At 29.0% G+C, this 16,983-nt stretch overlaps 2 protein-coding genes across 2 annotated transcripts; both read right to left on the bottom strand.

Moving 5' to 3' along the window:
* Positions 1 to 2,478: 2,478 nt before the first annotated feature.
* On the bottom strand, positions 2,479 to 4,595 carry LOC111042377. The gene is made up of 3 exons (XM_022326966.1): positions 4,290 to 4,595; positions 3,866 to 4,120; positions 2,479 to 3,042 (listed from the first exon to the last, which is right to left on the bottom strand). Exons 1-3 carry the CDS (start codon positions 4,350 to 4,352, stop codon positions 2,536 to 2,538), a joined length of 825 nt encoding a protein of 274 aa, XP_022182658.1. The 5' UTR covers positions 4,353 to 4,595; the 3' UTR covers positions 2,479 to 2,535.
* Positions 4,596 to 13,203: 8,608 nt separating this feature from the next.
* On the bottom strand, positions 13,204 to 13,776 carry LOC111042378. Its single transcript, XM_022326967.1, has one exon. The coding sequence runs from the start codon at positions 13,774 to 13,776 to the stop codon at positions 13,204 to 13,206; it is 573 nt and encodes a 190-aa protein (XP_022182659.1).
* Positions 13,777 to 16,983: the final 3,207 nt, after the last annotated feature.

Raw genomic sequence — 16,983 nt, 5'->3', positions numbered from 1 at the left:
AACTAATGATAATTTAAAAATGATATGGGTAAGCGTTGACTTATGCGCGGACATGGACCATATCTGAACTGTTGTGATCATACCATGTTCTTTTTATCACGGCTATCAGGTACCTACTTACCTACCTATATTATCTTACTACTGTATACGTGTAAATATTGTATAGGTTATATCAAATACCCACAGATTTCGTTTTAATTTATTAAAAGTTGTTTCTCTCATTTTATTTACTTAAGTAGTAAGTACGTTTCACCTATCATCATTGACCAGTGACCGTATACTTTGATGACATCGTGATGGATAAAGGTACTTACTATTATAGTGCAGTGACTGAATTTGTGATGGTGCTGAAGAATTTTTGCATCACTTTCTTTTCTGAATTCAAGAAATAAATAAATCCAAAAACCAATTTTTATAGAATAAGATAAAAATCATCTAATATTGTTTGTACAAAAATCACACAAAAATGTGTAAAACTCATGTTTCAAACAATTTAGAGTCAAAACGAATTGTCTATGCATCCTATATTCTTATCACTGGTATCAGACACTCAAACTATTCACTATTGTCAAACTCATCAATGACTTGCTCAGTATTGGTAAGTTGCCTTTTTAAAAAGTTATAATATTGCTAACTTAGCTGTTCTTTAACTTATGGTTATTTAATAACAATGTGTTACTGTACATTTGTGTTGTAAATTATATTGTATTCACCTCTTGAACACTGCTGCAGAACTTCATGAGTAAGACTTTAAGATTTTCTGGCGATGCTGAACAATAATTTCATGCCACCGTAGGCACCAGATGCCTAAAGTGGTACGCCATATTTGGTCAGGTCAATTTAAGTTACTACTATTGTCAATAGTGGTTCTCATTCGCACACAAGCTTCTGAGCAATAAAAAAAAAGAATTATTTAAACAAGAGTGTCAAGAGAAACAGATGTAATGATGTTACGATTAACAATGGTATCAGTTATGTTGGTTTAAATGATTTGTACATAGAGAGTATCTATAGAGCGAGCCAAGTTTACAGCTACTTTGTCTATTGAAACTCCTTACATGATTTTATTTAAAAAAATTATTTTGTAGGGGAATTGTAGCAATAGAGTTAGTAAATTAGATATGTATGCTAGTTCAAACAAAACTAATTCATGAGATTATGTCTTCTGAGGATTTAAATGATCCTAAGTTAATATAAATAATAATGAGGTATCATAGAAAAATCTATCATAACCTGTAAAGAATGTTGTTTATAAATAATAATAACATAATATGCCGAGACTAAACATTCATAATATAATTGTTTGCAAAAAAAATCTGATACATTTTATGAACATGAACTATTATAATCAATACATATTGAAGAAATCATAAATCATACTACAATATTACATAACTTTAAATAATTATAATCTAAAAAATAAATATTATAAGACGTATACATTTTTGACAAAGTATTTCTTATATATTGTTGTCAATTAGTACATAGTCTTTTATCATGATTATTATATAGTTTATGTTCTAAATACCCAAATAATAATTATTAATAAATAGTAACTACTTACAGTTACAAAATAAAGGATGTATTTATGTAATAATAATGCTATTACTTGAAACATAACTTTTGGCACACAATTAACATGTAGTAAAGTTTTATACTTAAGTAAAGAATTAAAAATTTATTAATTAATTATTATTTTTAGGTATAAAACTTTATGTACAAATGTACAATCTTAAATTCTAATACAATAAGAATCATAACAAAAAAAATACATATGGAGAGGGTTTTGTTGGTAAAAATAATAACTGAAAAGATAAATGTTATTATTACTTGTAATTCATTTTTTTCTTAATTTATGTTTCATATATTTTGTTTCTAATGAATAGTGAGTATTTCATAAAACATTAGTATAACTATACTTAAAAGTGTTAATTACCTTATTTAATAAGACTTAAACAAACATTAAACAATTAAATACAACAATATATCTATTTTAAATAATACAATTTATTATTTAACATATCATACCAAATAGTTAAAATGAAAAATAAATAAATCTTATTTATCACAATTATATTTTTATACTTTGTGTTTCAATGAATTTTTAGTAAATTATTTATATTTATAAAATATTGATGTAAAAATACAAAACAAGTATTTGGAATGTATTGTTGTATCATGGTATTATATACATATATTTGTAAATTAAATATTATTTGGACAAATTATGAAATATATAAAATTAAATGTTATGATAAAATAAGCACAAACTGCATATATAGTTTGGGAAAGTTTTACTCAAATTTATTTTTATATGAAAGCATCTTCTATAAAAATACAATTTTAAATTGGATAGCAAAAATATGCTGAGTAAAAATATAAAACTAAATGAAACAAAAATTAATTTAAAATAATAATATTTAATTAGTAAAAAAAATTGTTGATGATTCAAATCATTTAATACGGTTATATCGGCTTTGATTAAGATATTAAACACTTAATGTAGGTAAACAAATGTAATAGTGTCTGATAATATTAAGGAGTACTCACTCCATAATCATGTCTAGTTCTTCTGGTGCCTGAATTAGAAGTACATTTGAACAAATTTCCATTATTGAAGTGACTTGTTCGTACAAAATCTATAACTGTATATTCGGAAGTTTCTTTTTTAGGGGGAATTGGTGGCAACTCATTCTTATTTTTATTGTTTTTAGGTTTACAAACAGCAATTTCAACTTCAGTATAAGTAACTACTTCTGTAGGAGACGCATAAGAATTACCATTATGAGCATTATCTACCAACGCACCATTATGATTGTGATTGGCATTCAGCATATTTTCATAAATAGCGTAGTATGAATTGTCAGGATTTAGCTCGAGGTATGGAGATTCAACATTTGACTCACTGCTATTTCTTAGTCCATTAAATCTGACCTCATCATAAACATCTTCTTCATGATGATTTGTTTTTGGACGTGATAGACCAGAATAAAAATGCACTTCAGAAGACATATCTTCAGCCATATTTGTGTCATTTGAAATCTAAAATAAAAATGTTTTCTTAATTAAAAATGATTGCTAGACATGACATTTACCTATTTATTCTTTTAAACAAGGAAAAAAATTATTATTGGTGTTATGTATGTATTAATGATTCTTATTATAATTCCGAACATTGATATCCTGATCATCAAACATTTTTTTTCATTGTCAGGCCACTTTTTCATTACAATAGAAAATATATATATTTTTTGTGTGCAAGAGACACATGTCCCATACATGCTAAACTGTTGAAGGGCTATGTTTACAATATTTTTTTGAATTCAAATTTGTAATTATCAATTTGTTTGCCTTTTGGTAATGATATAAAAATACTTATTAGGAACTTACATTTAAAAAGTATAATTTAAAACAAAAGTATATTTTATCTATTAATATATGATAACAGTACAATATCAGAGCCCATTGTACATTTTTCCAAGGTAAACCCTTATTTTTAATCCATACTTAGTAAACAGAACAAAATTATGTAATACAAAGCAAGTTCAACTCCACCTAATGCTTAGACCATGGGCGCCCGGAGGGGAGGTGCAAGCTGGATCATCCCCTCCTCCTCTGACTTTTGGAAATTTTTTTTTAATTGAGAAAATGTGAAAAAAATTGTCGACATTTTTAAATTTATATATAAATGCTAACATTGCCCCCTCCGAGTTCACCTATTTGATATTTCACAACTTTACAATTTTAAAAAGGCACAAAGTTGTAGTAATCCTAAACGATCACATGTGAATATTATACAGAATTTTTTTGAAAATAATAACAGTTGTTTTATATTTAAAAAAATATTAATACCAATCGATGATACCTGTATATGTCGTTTGATAGTATTGAAAATTTTATCAGCATCTTTGCTTCTAAATGCAAATATTCCTTGACCGTAGGGAGACAAACGGCCAGCCTCGAAGCAGAACATAAAATCTTCATAACCATAACGTCGGATTGTGCTCAGTGGACATGAAATAGTTGATTTTTCACTTGCATAATGCATTACCAAATCGCTATCAGTGATTTCAATCTGACCATGATTTATTTCGTTACCGCTGTAATCGATGTTAGTAACCTGAAAGTTATTTTCGTATAACAGTCATTAATTTTCATAGAAATATTCGAATTGATTATTTGTAGGTAGGTGGTAAGTGAAAAAATTGCAGGTACCAAAAAAAAAAAAAAAAATGAAATAATTTCGTTGCTGCCCACACTAATAATTATCAGTAGGCAGGTGCACTTACTTTGAACATAGTCGAAGTAGATTCGGTTGAACCAGCTTTCCTCTTGCTGGATACACAACCCATTTTTATGTACCTAGGTTTATAATACCTGATATATAATAAAATATAAAATATGTGAATACGGTGTGTATGTCTACGATATAACGTGCGAGTATCGATGGATGGTTTGAGACGGACGGATGGACGATTAGTAACTAAAAAACCGAATTAAACGTTATTGAAAATAGGGCCGTGTAGATGACTCGCACTGAAATACCGAACGGAGCGCGGGATCGCTCGATAGTGAAATAGTACAACAGCAGCAGCTGTGAGCTGGTTACACCGAGAACTGGAAGGTTAACATTAGAGATCAGTCAGGGCGCGCTGTGGGTTATCATTTCAGTCCTCACTCCTCACAGTTAATATTTAATCTTATCGACCACCGGACAAACAGGCAATCATTTAAAATACATTTGTATTATATTGTATATTTGAATGTATAAAAATAATAACAATATAAATAACACACTAACAGTAAATAACGAACTACTTATACATGGGTATCATTTACATGTTGATATGTGCTTGTCTCCAAGCATTATAATAATAGTAACATCCGTATACCCAATGAGCACTATACGACAATATAAGATTTTAGGTGCATCATACAATATGTACTTTACTAGGGGGTTGAGTGGCGGGCAGATTAAATCGATAATAAATATCTGATAGGATGTACTGGCGTACCTTCTTTTGTCGGGGGCTTCGGACTTCGTCCGAATTACAAAGGGACGAGCAAGAATCGGTTTAGTGAGTACCTAAAATCATTATATTATTGTTGTTTGCTCACGAAAAAACACTTGCCCCGGCACTGCGGGTGTTCGACCCGAAGGACATTTCTGGGCACATGAGTTTATCCAAAAATGTTTAGGATACGTGATTGTCTCATAACAATTGCAGTGTACGATCTCTATATATAATATCATTTGTTACCCGAGTATAATTCTTCGACCGCACTTCGTCTGGCTGTTGTCTATAGGGAGAAGTAAAACAACGTTCAATATTAGTATATATGTGTTATGTACCCAGTACAAATATTATTTTGAAACAGTTTTTTTAACTATTCGGTACTTACGTAAAATTTTCTTTTTTTCACTAGTTTTATTTTTTAATGTTATTTGTTTGGGTATTGGGTACCTACTACCTACCTACAAAATAACAGTGACCGTATGTCCATATCACCTATACACCATCCTTTAAAAACGGATAATTTATTTCTCTCCCTTTCAATAAACGAGCTATTTTAATGGCGAAATGTTATCATGTTTTCATTTTCTTATTTTTCAATACCGTTGAAAATAATATTATGGTATAATAATTGTATTCTATGTTAAAATCCAACATCGAAATTTAATGACTATTGGACCGACGAGTACGATAATTTTTATTTATCTCTTATTATAATTACGATTTACTAGCAAAGACACAAAAATATATATGTTAGTTTCAAAACTCTCCACACATTTGAAGGATAATTATTATTGATAAAATTATAATTAGGCAGAATATACTATTAAAATAATAAAAAAAAAATTACTCTTTGATTTCTTGTAATTAGTATAATATTACATGTTATTATTATTATTATAGTTATGAGTTATTAGTTGTTGATCGACGTTTGCTATAAAAAAAATTGTGAATATTTATTTACAAATTATTATTTTAACGATTTACTAGTTTAATATAGTTATTTAACCAGTTATTATTACTAGAAGAAAACTTATCAAAAACTAAAGAATGACGCAATATCTAAAATCGTATGCAGGACAATAACATTGTAAATTGTAATTTTATAGTAGAGAATTTGAGGATTCACGACAACAATAAAAGATCAAGTTATTACTACAAATATGAATTCCCATTTTCATTTATAATTCAGCAGATTTTTTTTGGAATTTTGATGTGTCTATATCAAAATATGACTAAGTAGTTTGAGAATTTTATATAACCGTGTATATATTTCAATAGATGTTCTATTAAAGAAAAAAATGAGAGCGACATACTTCAAAAATCACCCTTTATACTCGTAGTAATATAGTATAGCGTTATACGAAATTGAGAAATTTTAAGGCATTCGAGTAATAACATTAATTTAGTAGGTAAAAGTATGTATACTAGAAATATTTTATTATACGTAAATATTTATAATAATATTATACCTGCCTTATCCCGCTATAACTATAACCTATGGCCTATACGACTAGATCTATAGCAAACAAATAGCCTCTGATCAATTTTAAGTTATTTTTTGTTCGTTTTTTTATTAGTTATTAATTATTTACGTTATTATATTATCATGTAATAAAATTTGCTTTGTCTGAGGTACTGTTAAACCCGAATTACATTCCAAAACTCAAATTCGTGTCGAATTGTGTACAACTAAATTCCATGTATGATTATTATCTAATTCAATAAAATTGTAAAATTTTCCATACCCTTTTTTTAGACTTAGAAATTAAGACTTACAAGGTATACCTTGTTATAACTGGCGTGGTGTAAAATCCTACATTCCTAGACATCATAATGTAATATATTAGTATAAGTAAATGTATAATGATTATAGCATGGAAACATATTTTAAATATATAATAATAATATGTACGTCTATACTTAACTATTAGTTAATTTTTGGTAAAAATTGTGTACCCATTCTAATTCGATTCATCATAGATTTATCATTTTATTATTTTCATATTTACTCATTATGCATTTATGCTTCTTATGAAAATTGTATTAAAGACACTTAACTGTTGTTGCAATACGATTGTGGACGATCACCATCAAAAGGTACTATTTTTTACCCAAAAGATCACACGGTTTCGGTCGAAATTTAGTGAAACGTTGCCAAGTCGTGAGACGTAGTCTACCTACAACGGTTCTCAATTTTATGTTTGGGCTTATATATATAGTGTCTCCCTACAGCACGATGTAAGATATATACGTAATTACGTAAAATAAATCTTAAATCATACAACACAAATGATGATAAGTGATAATAGATTCATAATGACATTGGCGTTGTATTTCTATAGTCCACAATATTGTGATTATAAAAATAAGTTAAAAATCAAAAACTAAAGTGTTTTATAAATTAAGTACTTGCTGTACATATTCGTTAAAAATCCACAATATCAATACAATTACATACGTAAAAAAATAAATAATTGAAAATCAAAAAAGCAAAAAACCGAGCTCTCATTTTTCATTATTTAAATTTATATTTTTTGTAACTATTGAGCTGTAATAATTTTATATTGGTACCTTTATTAAAAAAATTTATATTTTTTCCTTCTATAATGAAAACAAATTGATTTTAAATATTGTAATACGTTTTGGTGATTTTTATAATCATTATAGCTCTGAATAGTTAATTTAATTCTATCTAAATCTTTTTTGATACTGATTTTTCTCGACCTTAGTTTATTGATGAAATTATTGTCAGTAATACAACAGAAATTAATTGTTACATACTACAATATTAATACACTCAGAATTCCCACCTTCCCAGATTATCGAAATATTATTTATTAATTTGGCAACTTGTGTCCGCAATCGTGGCATTTTCGGGGGTCCATTGTTGAACTATAAACGTTCGCAATCGTGTTATTAAAAAGGTCACCCTGATAAGTACCGTCTGCAATCGTTTATCGCCGGTTGTAAAATACCTATTATTAATATGTTATACATTAATATATTGTACATCATACTAAACCATGTTATATAGCGGCGATATTTATCCCATTTGATTTGGGTGAAAAGGAGAGCACACATTTAATTTCAATGAAAGTTTTTCGGCGAACAATTTATACTATAATATCACGTTTTTATTTATTTTATTCATAAACGAAGCCAGGTTTTCATTTAGTACATAATATAAGTAACATTTTTTCTAAAAGTGTTGGTAGGTAAGTGTATGTATGTAAGGGGTATCATCCAATTGTCTATTATTTACAAGCATTTAAAGGAATTGCCACTTCTCCAATTTGGACCCATTTCATGACGATTTAAAAACTTATATTTATCTTATAAAAGGCTTAATATATATAATATAATATGTATATTTTCATTGACGAAGCATTATTTAGTTTAAAATCTGTAAATAAGTATGAGGGTTGAAACATACAAAAATGACCTCATAAGAATAAAAATTTGATTTTTCGTAAAAATATAGAACAATAATTAATAGCACGTCAACATTAAATATTTATTTGGCTAATATAGACTTATAGTAATAACTAATATTATTGGTTATTATTTGAAATTAAGTAATATAGTTGTATAGGTATATGCGTCATACACATCAATGCCTTAGAAAAAATCGATCATATCGTGTCATTCGTATCTCAACTTATTTATTTACTACCCATACAATATTTAAAACAATTAAATTAAAACCATTGGTAACTGCGGAAATCTGAGCACTAAAAATTATATACAGTAACACTAACACCTAAAGGTATTACACAAGAATTTAACTTACCTATTCATAAATGATTATGTATATCAATTTGTATACGAGTATTTTCTTTTTTATTAAGATTAAATGGTACCTACGCATAATCCAAAATAATGCAGGAATTTAAGCAATGTTCTTTGAAGCATATGGTTATTACTTATTGCAAGGAACCGGAATATAAAATTAATTTGCTAACCAGTGACCTTGTATTTTAAATAATCAACATTTCTATTGTCAACCCCTATAACTACTAACTTAAACGCACAGGTACTGAGTTTGTTAACATAACCTGGAAATTCATAATGATTAGTGCGCAGTTCATAAAAATATAATAAACAAGAAACTCTACAATTGAAATGGGAATAATAGAATTTTCTGTTCATATTTTTTAACTTTGTTGTAATATTCAATTAAAATAATATTAGGTGTATGAAAATAAAAATAAAATAATGTATTTTATTATATGGGTTTTTCGAGTATATAATACAACTGTTGCATCGAAAATTACGTCGCGTTGATTTTATTCACTTTTGTTTCTTATTTATTATTTATTATTATTTATTTTTATGTATTCACGTATTTATTTAATTTATTCACTCATTAACACTCAAGATAATATTTTATGTTTTGTACTTTTGTTATCTACTGATGTTAAAAGACTGTTATTTCAATCAATCCAATTAAAAAAACACCATTTTTTCCAAATACGACTCACTCATGATCCCCAAATAAGATATAGCAAACACTTTTTTTATACGTTAACCTATTCATAAATCATAATAATTTTTGGACAATCGTAGTTTTATAAAAATATATTCATCATACCATGGACGAATATAACAGTAGGTATTAAATATCAAAGTAGATATCCCTATTATAGGTATTGATGCAATGCATGCGTATCTTTTTTTGTATATTGTCCATAAAAAATAAATAGAAAAAAATGTTTTTCTCTTAGATCTTTAAATAGAATGCTTTTTGAAGCATTATATTTACAATAGGTAAGTAAAATAACAAATGAGAACTTATAAAATAAATATTAGGTGTATGTATAACAACTTATGGTGATATTTTTATAGCTGAGGTGTATAAAAAAATGTATTAAGCAACATCAATGGTGAATGTACACGATTTTAAAATTTACGGTTATACACTTTTTTATGGTTTGAAACTCATTTTATATAGGTACAAAAAAAACATACTATACGAAGTTAATTTCAATATTTTTGTTGTATATTGATAGTATTATAGGTCTAAAGCGCAAATTTAAACACTTATATTTTTAAATTCCCAATCAATACCAATCACTAGCTAATACCAGATAGGCAGGTAAAATAAGTCACTGAATTACATCAGACCTTATACAGTTACTACAGTACTATACTTATAATATAATTTATAAATAGTGTAGAAACTATTTAAACTCTACTATACTAATTACACATATTAGTTGTCAGTAAATATTGGCACGAATGCCGAAGAAAAAAATATATAATACGCAGACGAGCACATAAGGTATCACATCGACATGAAAAGCTACAATTTTTCTAAAATATTAAAAAAGGACGTTCGTCGTTTTAAGTATATTAATATTAATAGGTTCATTCATAATATTCAATTTATTTTTAGTTAGTAGTAAAAAGCATGGAACCACAACCCATTTAGTATAATATATAGCTCAAAACATAACCTATATTTAATAGGTTTTTGATTGCCGACTGAAAACTATACGGTCCGAATTACTGTTTATTCTTAATACTTCCTGTTATATTATACCTACGAGTATATGGGTTATGTTTTTATTAAATACACCTGTTGTAATATATTCCCCGGCCTCCCTAAGAGACACCGATTTTTAATGAGATCGCTGTCTATTTCTCAATTTTAATAGTTATATTATACTATTACTATCGTTGCTTATTATTTTTCATAAAATTAAATAGGCCATATTATACATATATAATGTAGGTATGTAAAAAATGCGTATAATATCAGTATTATCATAATAGGGTACGGGTCATATTATTAATATTGGGTAGAGTGTACACTGTATATTTGGCGGGTCGAGGTACAACAGCGCCCCAAGTATTGGACATTATAAAACGTCATACTATTATACAGTTATACCTGTTATATCAAGTCCAATCAGTCTTGTAAATCAGTATGAGGGAAAATGTCATACTACAGGTGTTTAAAATCTTAACATGACCCTACCACATATACAAATAATTAACTTCTTCTTACAGGTAACTAGATAACAAAAAACAAGTAGGTACACATTTTGTATAGAGTACTTCGTCTTACTATGAGTATCGAAAAAGAGGCACTGTAAAAACAATCTCCCTATTAAACGACTACAAAAAAGGTAGCATGCAAACTGTGCAGTTCTATTGTTATTTTATTATGTGTAATTTTTATTAATTTTCATTTATAATTTATGCTGAATATTACTTTTTCGTTAAATAAGTACGACAATAAAAAAATATATAATGATGGTCATTTTGTTTTTATATAATAATCCCAAAATATTTCAAAAACATTTTTGTTTTTTAATTTCTTCATCGTCAGTTTAATTAATATACATTTACATTGTTGAATGTGATCAAACCTTCAAGCGAGTTCCGTTCAATCTATATTATTAAAAAGCTTATAAATCGTACTAACGATAAAAAATAATATATATTAGCCTTGATTAGTGAAACAAGCCGTATCTTCTCGGGAGGCCAACAAACAAACAACTTTTTCGCATGTTAGAAAAATATCCCAAATTTCCAACAACGAATATTGTATAATATAGTCTCTTATGTATGTGTATTGTGTATAAACGGTGGCTTAGAAGACTAGCTCACCCCCCCTACGTTTTTAGAATATATGTTGTGTACGTACATGAAACAATATAGATTATACCCCCCCCCCCTTGTAAAAATGTATCATGTTGCCTATGTATTTAGAAGAACAGTATAAGTATATTGGTTTAAGTAACTGTGACGGTAGTGAATTTTATAAAGATGTAACCTTACTTGAAACTTTCAACACATGATACTGAACTAACTGAACTTTGAAATTACCTTGTGCGCCGGAAGTACTTGAAGTGTTATGACTTTATGAGCTTAAACAATCTAATTCAACATGAAATTCACAATTGGTGTATGAACTTCTTGTCATCATTCAGTATGATTAGTTTTTAAAAAGTCCGTACACTATTTTCAATTTCTAAATATTCGTCATTTTTCGGTTTTTTTAACGAATTTCATCAACTTAAAATATTTTATTATCATTGTTTTATTTTTCAATTGATGGGTTTCAGTGGATTAAAAATTTAAAACGTTAATTACCATTATCAGTACTTTGACATGTGAGGACGCGTTTGTCAACGTGTCATCAATATTTGTGCAATATAAGCTCTACATATATACCTACCTTAAGATTAGTAGAATAACAATAACACTGACCTTTGACGGTGTGACGAATGACGATTTCTTAAATTTACGTTTGTATGTTGGGTATAATAATGTAAGACAGATAAGTATTATAAATAAAATATTGACATGTTTCAAATCTTAAAATCTATTGGTGTATTTGATATTATAAAATATGTAAGCACCAGATTAATATACATAATATATTTCTACTTATAAAATGATACAATGACAGAGTGGCATGATCAGGAAAGGAATGTGTTCGGGGGTTGTAAGTTTGTAACCCCCAAATAATGTGTTTTTTTCTATGAATCCTACGTTATATGTAGATAAATATTGTAGTTGCATGATTTTTATTGCATTTCGAGTTATGGTATGGTTTTTATGAAATGTATAACTCTCCGTGACAAATCCTTAGTTAGCCACTGCGGTGACACTTTTTCATATTTGACTGGAAATGTATATATGTTACAAAATTTATTTATTATCTTATAACGCTATAGCAGAGCAGATTAATGTTAAATATAAAAATCGTAAAAATTAAATTATAAATTGCAAGATTAATTATGTGCAAGTTGTATAGTACCTAAATTGGAGACGTTTTCAATTTGTATATTAGTATATACAAGTTATTGTTTATATGTATAGCAATTATCTATTTTTATAACTATATAATATCCACAAATCCGCGTTGGATAATTTTAACGTGTTGTATTTCTTCATGTGTCGTAGGCAAGCGAAGATTGAGATAATTTTGAGCCTGGCGCCAAATTATAATAATATTTCCATTATCTGTACATCTTGGGAAACATATTACCCACCAGGGGCCCACTATTGATCGAAATACTTGCCCCTGCCCCCTTTCATTTATACTTGGCCGTCGAAACCCATATACACGATAAATAACCCGCGATTCCAATAATATTGTAAAATTAATATAAAAAAATAATTTTATTTGCCGCTACGGTTTATATCAATACCCTATAAAATCGTTATAAAATCACTTTCGCCTTTTCGTCTCTCGTGCATCACAGACGCCCTTGTGCCTCTTGTATTGCAAACAGTGGACTCGGCAGGGTTGAAAAAACTTTCTGAGCGCGGGACGGTCGTCGTATTGATCTGTGGCCCACTTTCGCATGCGTCGCGAGTTGAAAGGTCGGTAACGCGCGTCACGTCCGGCCGCGCGCTCGTCGCCGCCGGTCCCTCCGACACCGGTCCCTCCACCACCAGTCCCTACTCCACCGGTACCGACAACGCCGTCGGTAACACCACCACCACCGTCCACCGGCTGATGCGACAACTGTGACTCGGCACGGCTGCTGTTGTGGTGGCCGTCGTGTAGGGGGAGGTCTGGTGGCCGCGGCGGACATGGCAGGCTGGGAAGGCAGGTGGCCGCCGGGTAAGTTAAGCACAGCGGCCGGTCGGCCACACACTTCAGTCTCTCGCAATAGTGCTGCATCCCGTCGTTCCTGGTACACTTGCATCCGACGATCAACCGGCCGCCCCGGAATTCAAACCGGTCGAACTCGGCGGTCGGCCGGTTTTCGTCGCACGTCGTTTTATTTCTCGACATGAATTTGTTTACGCTCTATCCTGCGGACCGTCGTTTACGGTATAATTGTAATTATTTTTATCGTATCTTTAGACTGGAAAAACATTTTCAAAAAAAAAAATCAGAAAAATAGGTATTATAGGTATTACAGGTATTATAATAATATTAATATGTTTTATTAGTTGTACGTGGATACGTATAGAGGGGTCACAGAGAGGGGCTCGTTGTGGCTCGATTTGGATTTAAACGTTTAAATGTAATTAAGGAGTGAGCCCACGCGGGGATAGGAATGTATATTTTTTATACATTTTTATTTAAAATTACGGAATTCTTTTTAAAACACTTTTACTAGTTTTTTGATTCGTATCATACGTCTTTATGGATGAATTTAGAGGTGGGATTATGATGCAATATATTTTTTTCTGATGTTATAAAACGTAGACTTGTTTGAATACAAAAAAACGTATTTTAGGGGACCCTCCAAATTATTTCAATACATTTTTTTTGAGTGTATTTGCTTTTAAGTTACTTTTTAGAATATTTTTCACATTATATTTTTAGAGTTCAGAAACTGTAACACAAAATTAATTTTTTTGTGATAAAAATAAGAGTATTATTAGAAGTCCTATATTGTAGTCAGATAGCGTCGAACGTGTTGTATATATGTAATATTCGTCGACCACAGTTTTCATATCTAAGAATAATTAAAGAGGCGATAACAATACTTCTATTACCCATAATAATATAATATAATATAAATTCAATACTATCCGACGCGTTTCCCGTTATATAAATATAAAAACTGTAAGAAATTCATTTTTTAACACTTTTTCATAGTACATATTATAATATTTATACAAGGAGTTTTTGCATATTTTTAGGGCGTTTTCATCCCTGTACTATTGGTGATCGTAATGGCTTGCCAGATGGCCGTATATAATATATGCTGCAGAATAGCACACTCCAAATAATTATAAATCCTAATAATATGGTGGACATATAGTAATTTATAACTACGGTTGACGACATTCAAAATTATCATCTCAAAGCTGTCAGTCAATATACACGTCGTCCTTGGTATACGTGGTCGAGTAGGAAGAAAGTACGCAGAAAGCTTCAATATCGATCCCAAAATTTTAAGTGACGTCACTGATACGTAAATGTGACGCAGGCAGATTTTAAACGTGTCTTCAATTTTGAAACACTTTTAATTGTATAATAAATGTTGTGTTGGTTCTTAACATATTTTTTTACTAGGTTATGAAAATGCTATAAGAAAAATATTATTTCTACGAATACCTACTTTTTAAACAATTTATTGCATGTAATAAACTAATTAAAGCCATTGATGAAAGATGAAAGATAATTTTATATTAGCTCGGAAGTTCGGTTTAATCTAAAATGGTAAACATCTCGTTAAAAAAAAAAAAAAAAAAAAAAAAAACAACCCATACAATTTTTCAGCATTTTTTTTTTACTTCGCTAAATTGTCTCTACTGAAAAAAGTAGCTATTTAAGTGCTGTGAATGTTTTGCTTTTTTCATGTAGTATACTAGTATCACACTTCGGGGACGGAAAACACGGTAGTATAATATATCTTCCACCAGTATGGAAATGTTCTATACTAGTTTGAAGGTAGTTGACTTTTTAAACCGTCCATAAATAAGTATGTACAAAAATAAAACTACAAAGCACACGCACAATGTAAGTGCGTATTTAAGATTTTCCTATGATATGATGCCCCTCCACTCACCATAGCCATATAATCCGCTATAACATATAGGTATACAATGTAGGTAACATTATGCTTTGTATTCATATCGTTATACCAAATGTTTAATCTATAAGCACCTATAGAGTAGGCCTATAATATCTTAGGTAACCCGTAAACTTAACGTTTTATTTTTAAGCTTTGAACGTATTGTAATATTGTAATCATCCTAAATTCATAAAGCAATAATAATAGGAACCGAAATAATAATTTGACAGGTCAGAGGTGATTTGTTGGTTGTTTGTACTTTTTTTTCGTTTTCTGAAATAGGGAACAATAATAATATATAATATAATACTGCGTGTTTCTTTATTATTGTTTAACCATCATTGTATAGTACTCGTTACCACTATAATAAATTCAGTAAGTAAATAATTTTGTCTATTTACAGCTACTAACAGGTATGTAGGTATATAGCGGGAGAGTTGAGAGTATGGAACAATTTATAACCCCCTCGCCCTGAAATATTTTTCTTTACACGTGCCTCAGCTGTAATATATACACGACTTATGCTGCAGTTTTATCTATTTATCGTATTTTTGATCGACAATCTCTATAATATGAGTTCTAAACATTGACAAAATTACTATATGAATGCCTACCACGACTTAAAAGAAAATTATAATGTGATGATAACATTATCTACTGTACCAACTACTGTAATACTGCATGTATATTATATATACATACTCACAGTATTATACGTCATCACCCTGCCGGTTAAAATTAAATCTTTGAATATTTTTATTTTTTCTGTTTCACTTCAGTTGAAATTATTATACAAACACAAAAACAAAGCGAAAAATTGGTTTTATGATTTTCGAATTTTTAATTCTGGGACATGCCTACATTAGATGTAAACACAAAAACTACAGACGGATTAAAAAAAAAAAATATTTAAAAGTAACGAGAACCCAATTTTGTTAAGATTGCCGATCGTCTTCAAGTGCTCAGACAAAAATACGTCAAAATCAAGAAATCAAATCATAAAAGTAATCATTGCAATTGTGTTAATAAATATTTGATATTTTAAACAACTCCCCCCCCCCTCAATCTAAAGGCATCCATTGATATAGCTTTTAGTTTTTATTAAAAACGATCTAGTAGTTTTTGAATTTATAGAGGACAAACAAAAATCATTAATTTATACATATATGTATTATAATATTATTTATGTCTTACATGTAATGTTATTATGGTTATTAAGTACTTGGTATTTTATTTGTTTTTTCGATTATTGATATATACCAAAATGAGTATCATTATATTATTTTAGAAATGTGGGTAGGTGCATTAAACTTTATTATTAAAAACTAATTAAACGCTGGTCTTAGGACGAGTTTAAAAGATTTGATAGTAAAAAGAAAAAACTAATGAGTAATCATTAGTGAAAAAACAAATGATTGAAAATGAAATTTAATTTATAATATTATTCTTTCTCTTCATTTATGTTGTTT

The sequence above is a fragment of the Myzus persicae genome, unplaced genomic scaffold (assembly GCF_001856785.1).
Source record: "Myzus persicae strain clone G006 unplaced genomic scaffold, MPER_G0061.0, whole genome shotgun sequence".
Taxonomy (NCBI): domain Eukaryota; kingdom Metazoa; phylum Arthropoda; class Insecta; order Hemiptera; family Aphididae; genus Myzus; species Myzus persicae.
The sequence above is the reverse complement of the archived record's forward strand: the minus strand, read 5'-3'. Positions and strand labels throughout refer to the sequence as shown.

Excerpts from the sequence above, each read along its gene's own strand:
- LOC111042378 (XM_022326967.1), bottom strand. The coding sequence starts at position 13,776 with ATGTCGAGAAATAAAACGACGTGCGACGAAAACCGGCCGACCGCCGAG.
- LOC111042377 (XM_022326966.1), bottom strand. The coding sequence starts at position 4,352 with ATGGGTTGTGTATCCAGCAAGAGGAAAGCTGGTTCAACCGAATCTACT. Across the intron at positions 4,121-4,289 it reads CTACTTCGACTATGTTCAAA|GTTACTAACATCGATTACAG; the intron begins GTAAGTGCACCT and ends AATAACTTTCAG. Across the intron at positions 3,043-3,865 it reads CTATCAAACGACATATACAG|ATTTCAAATGACACAAATAT; the intron begins GTATCATCGATT and ends TTTTTATTTTAG.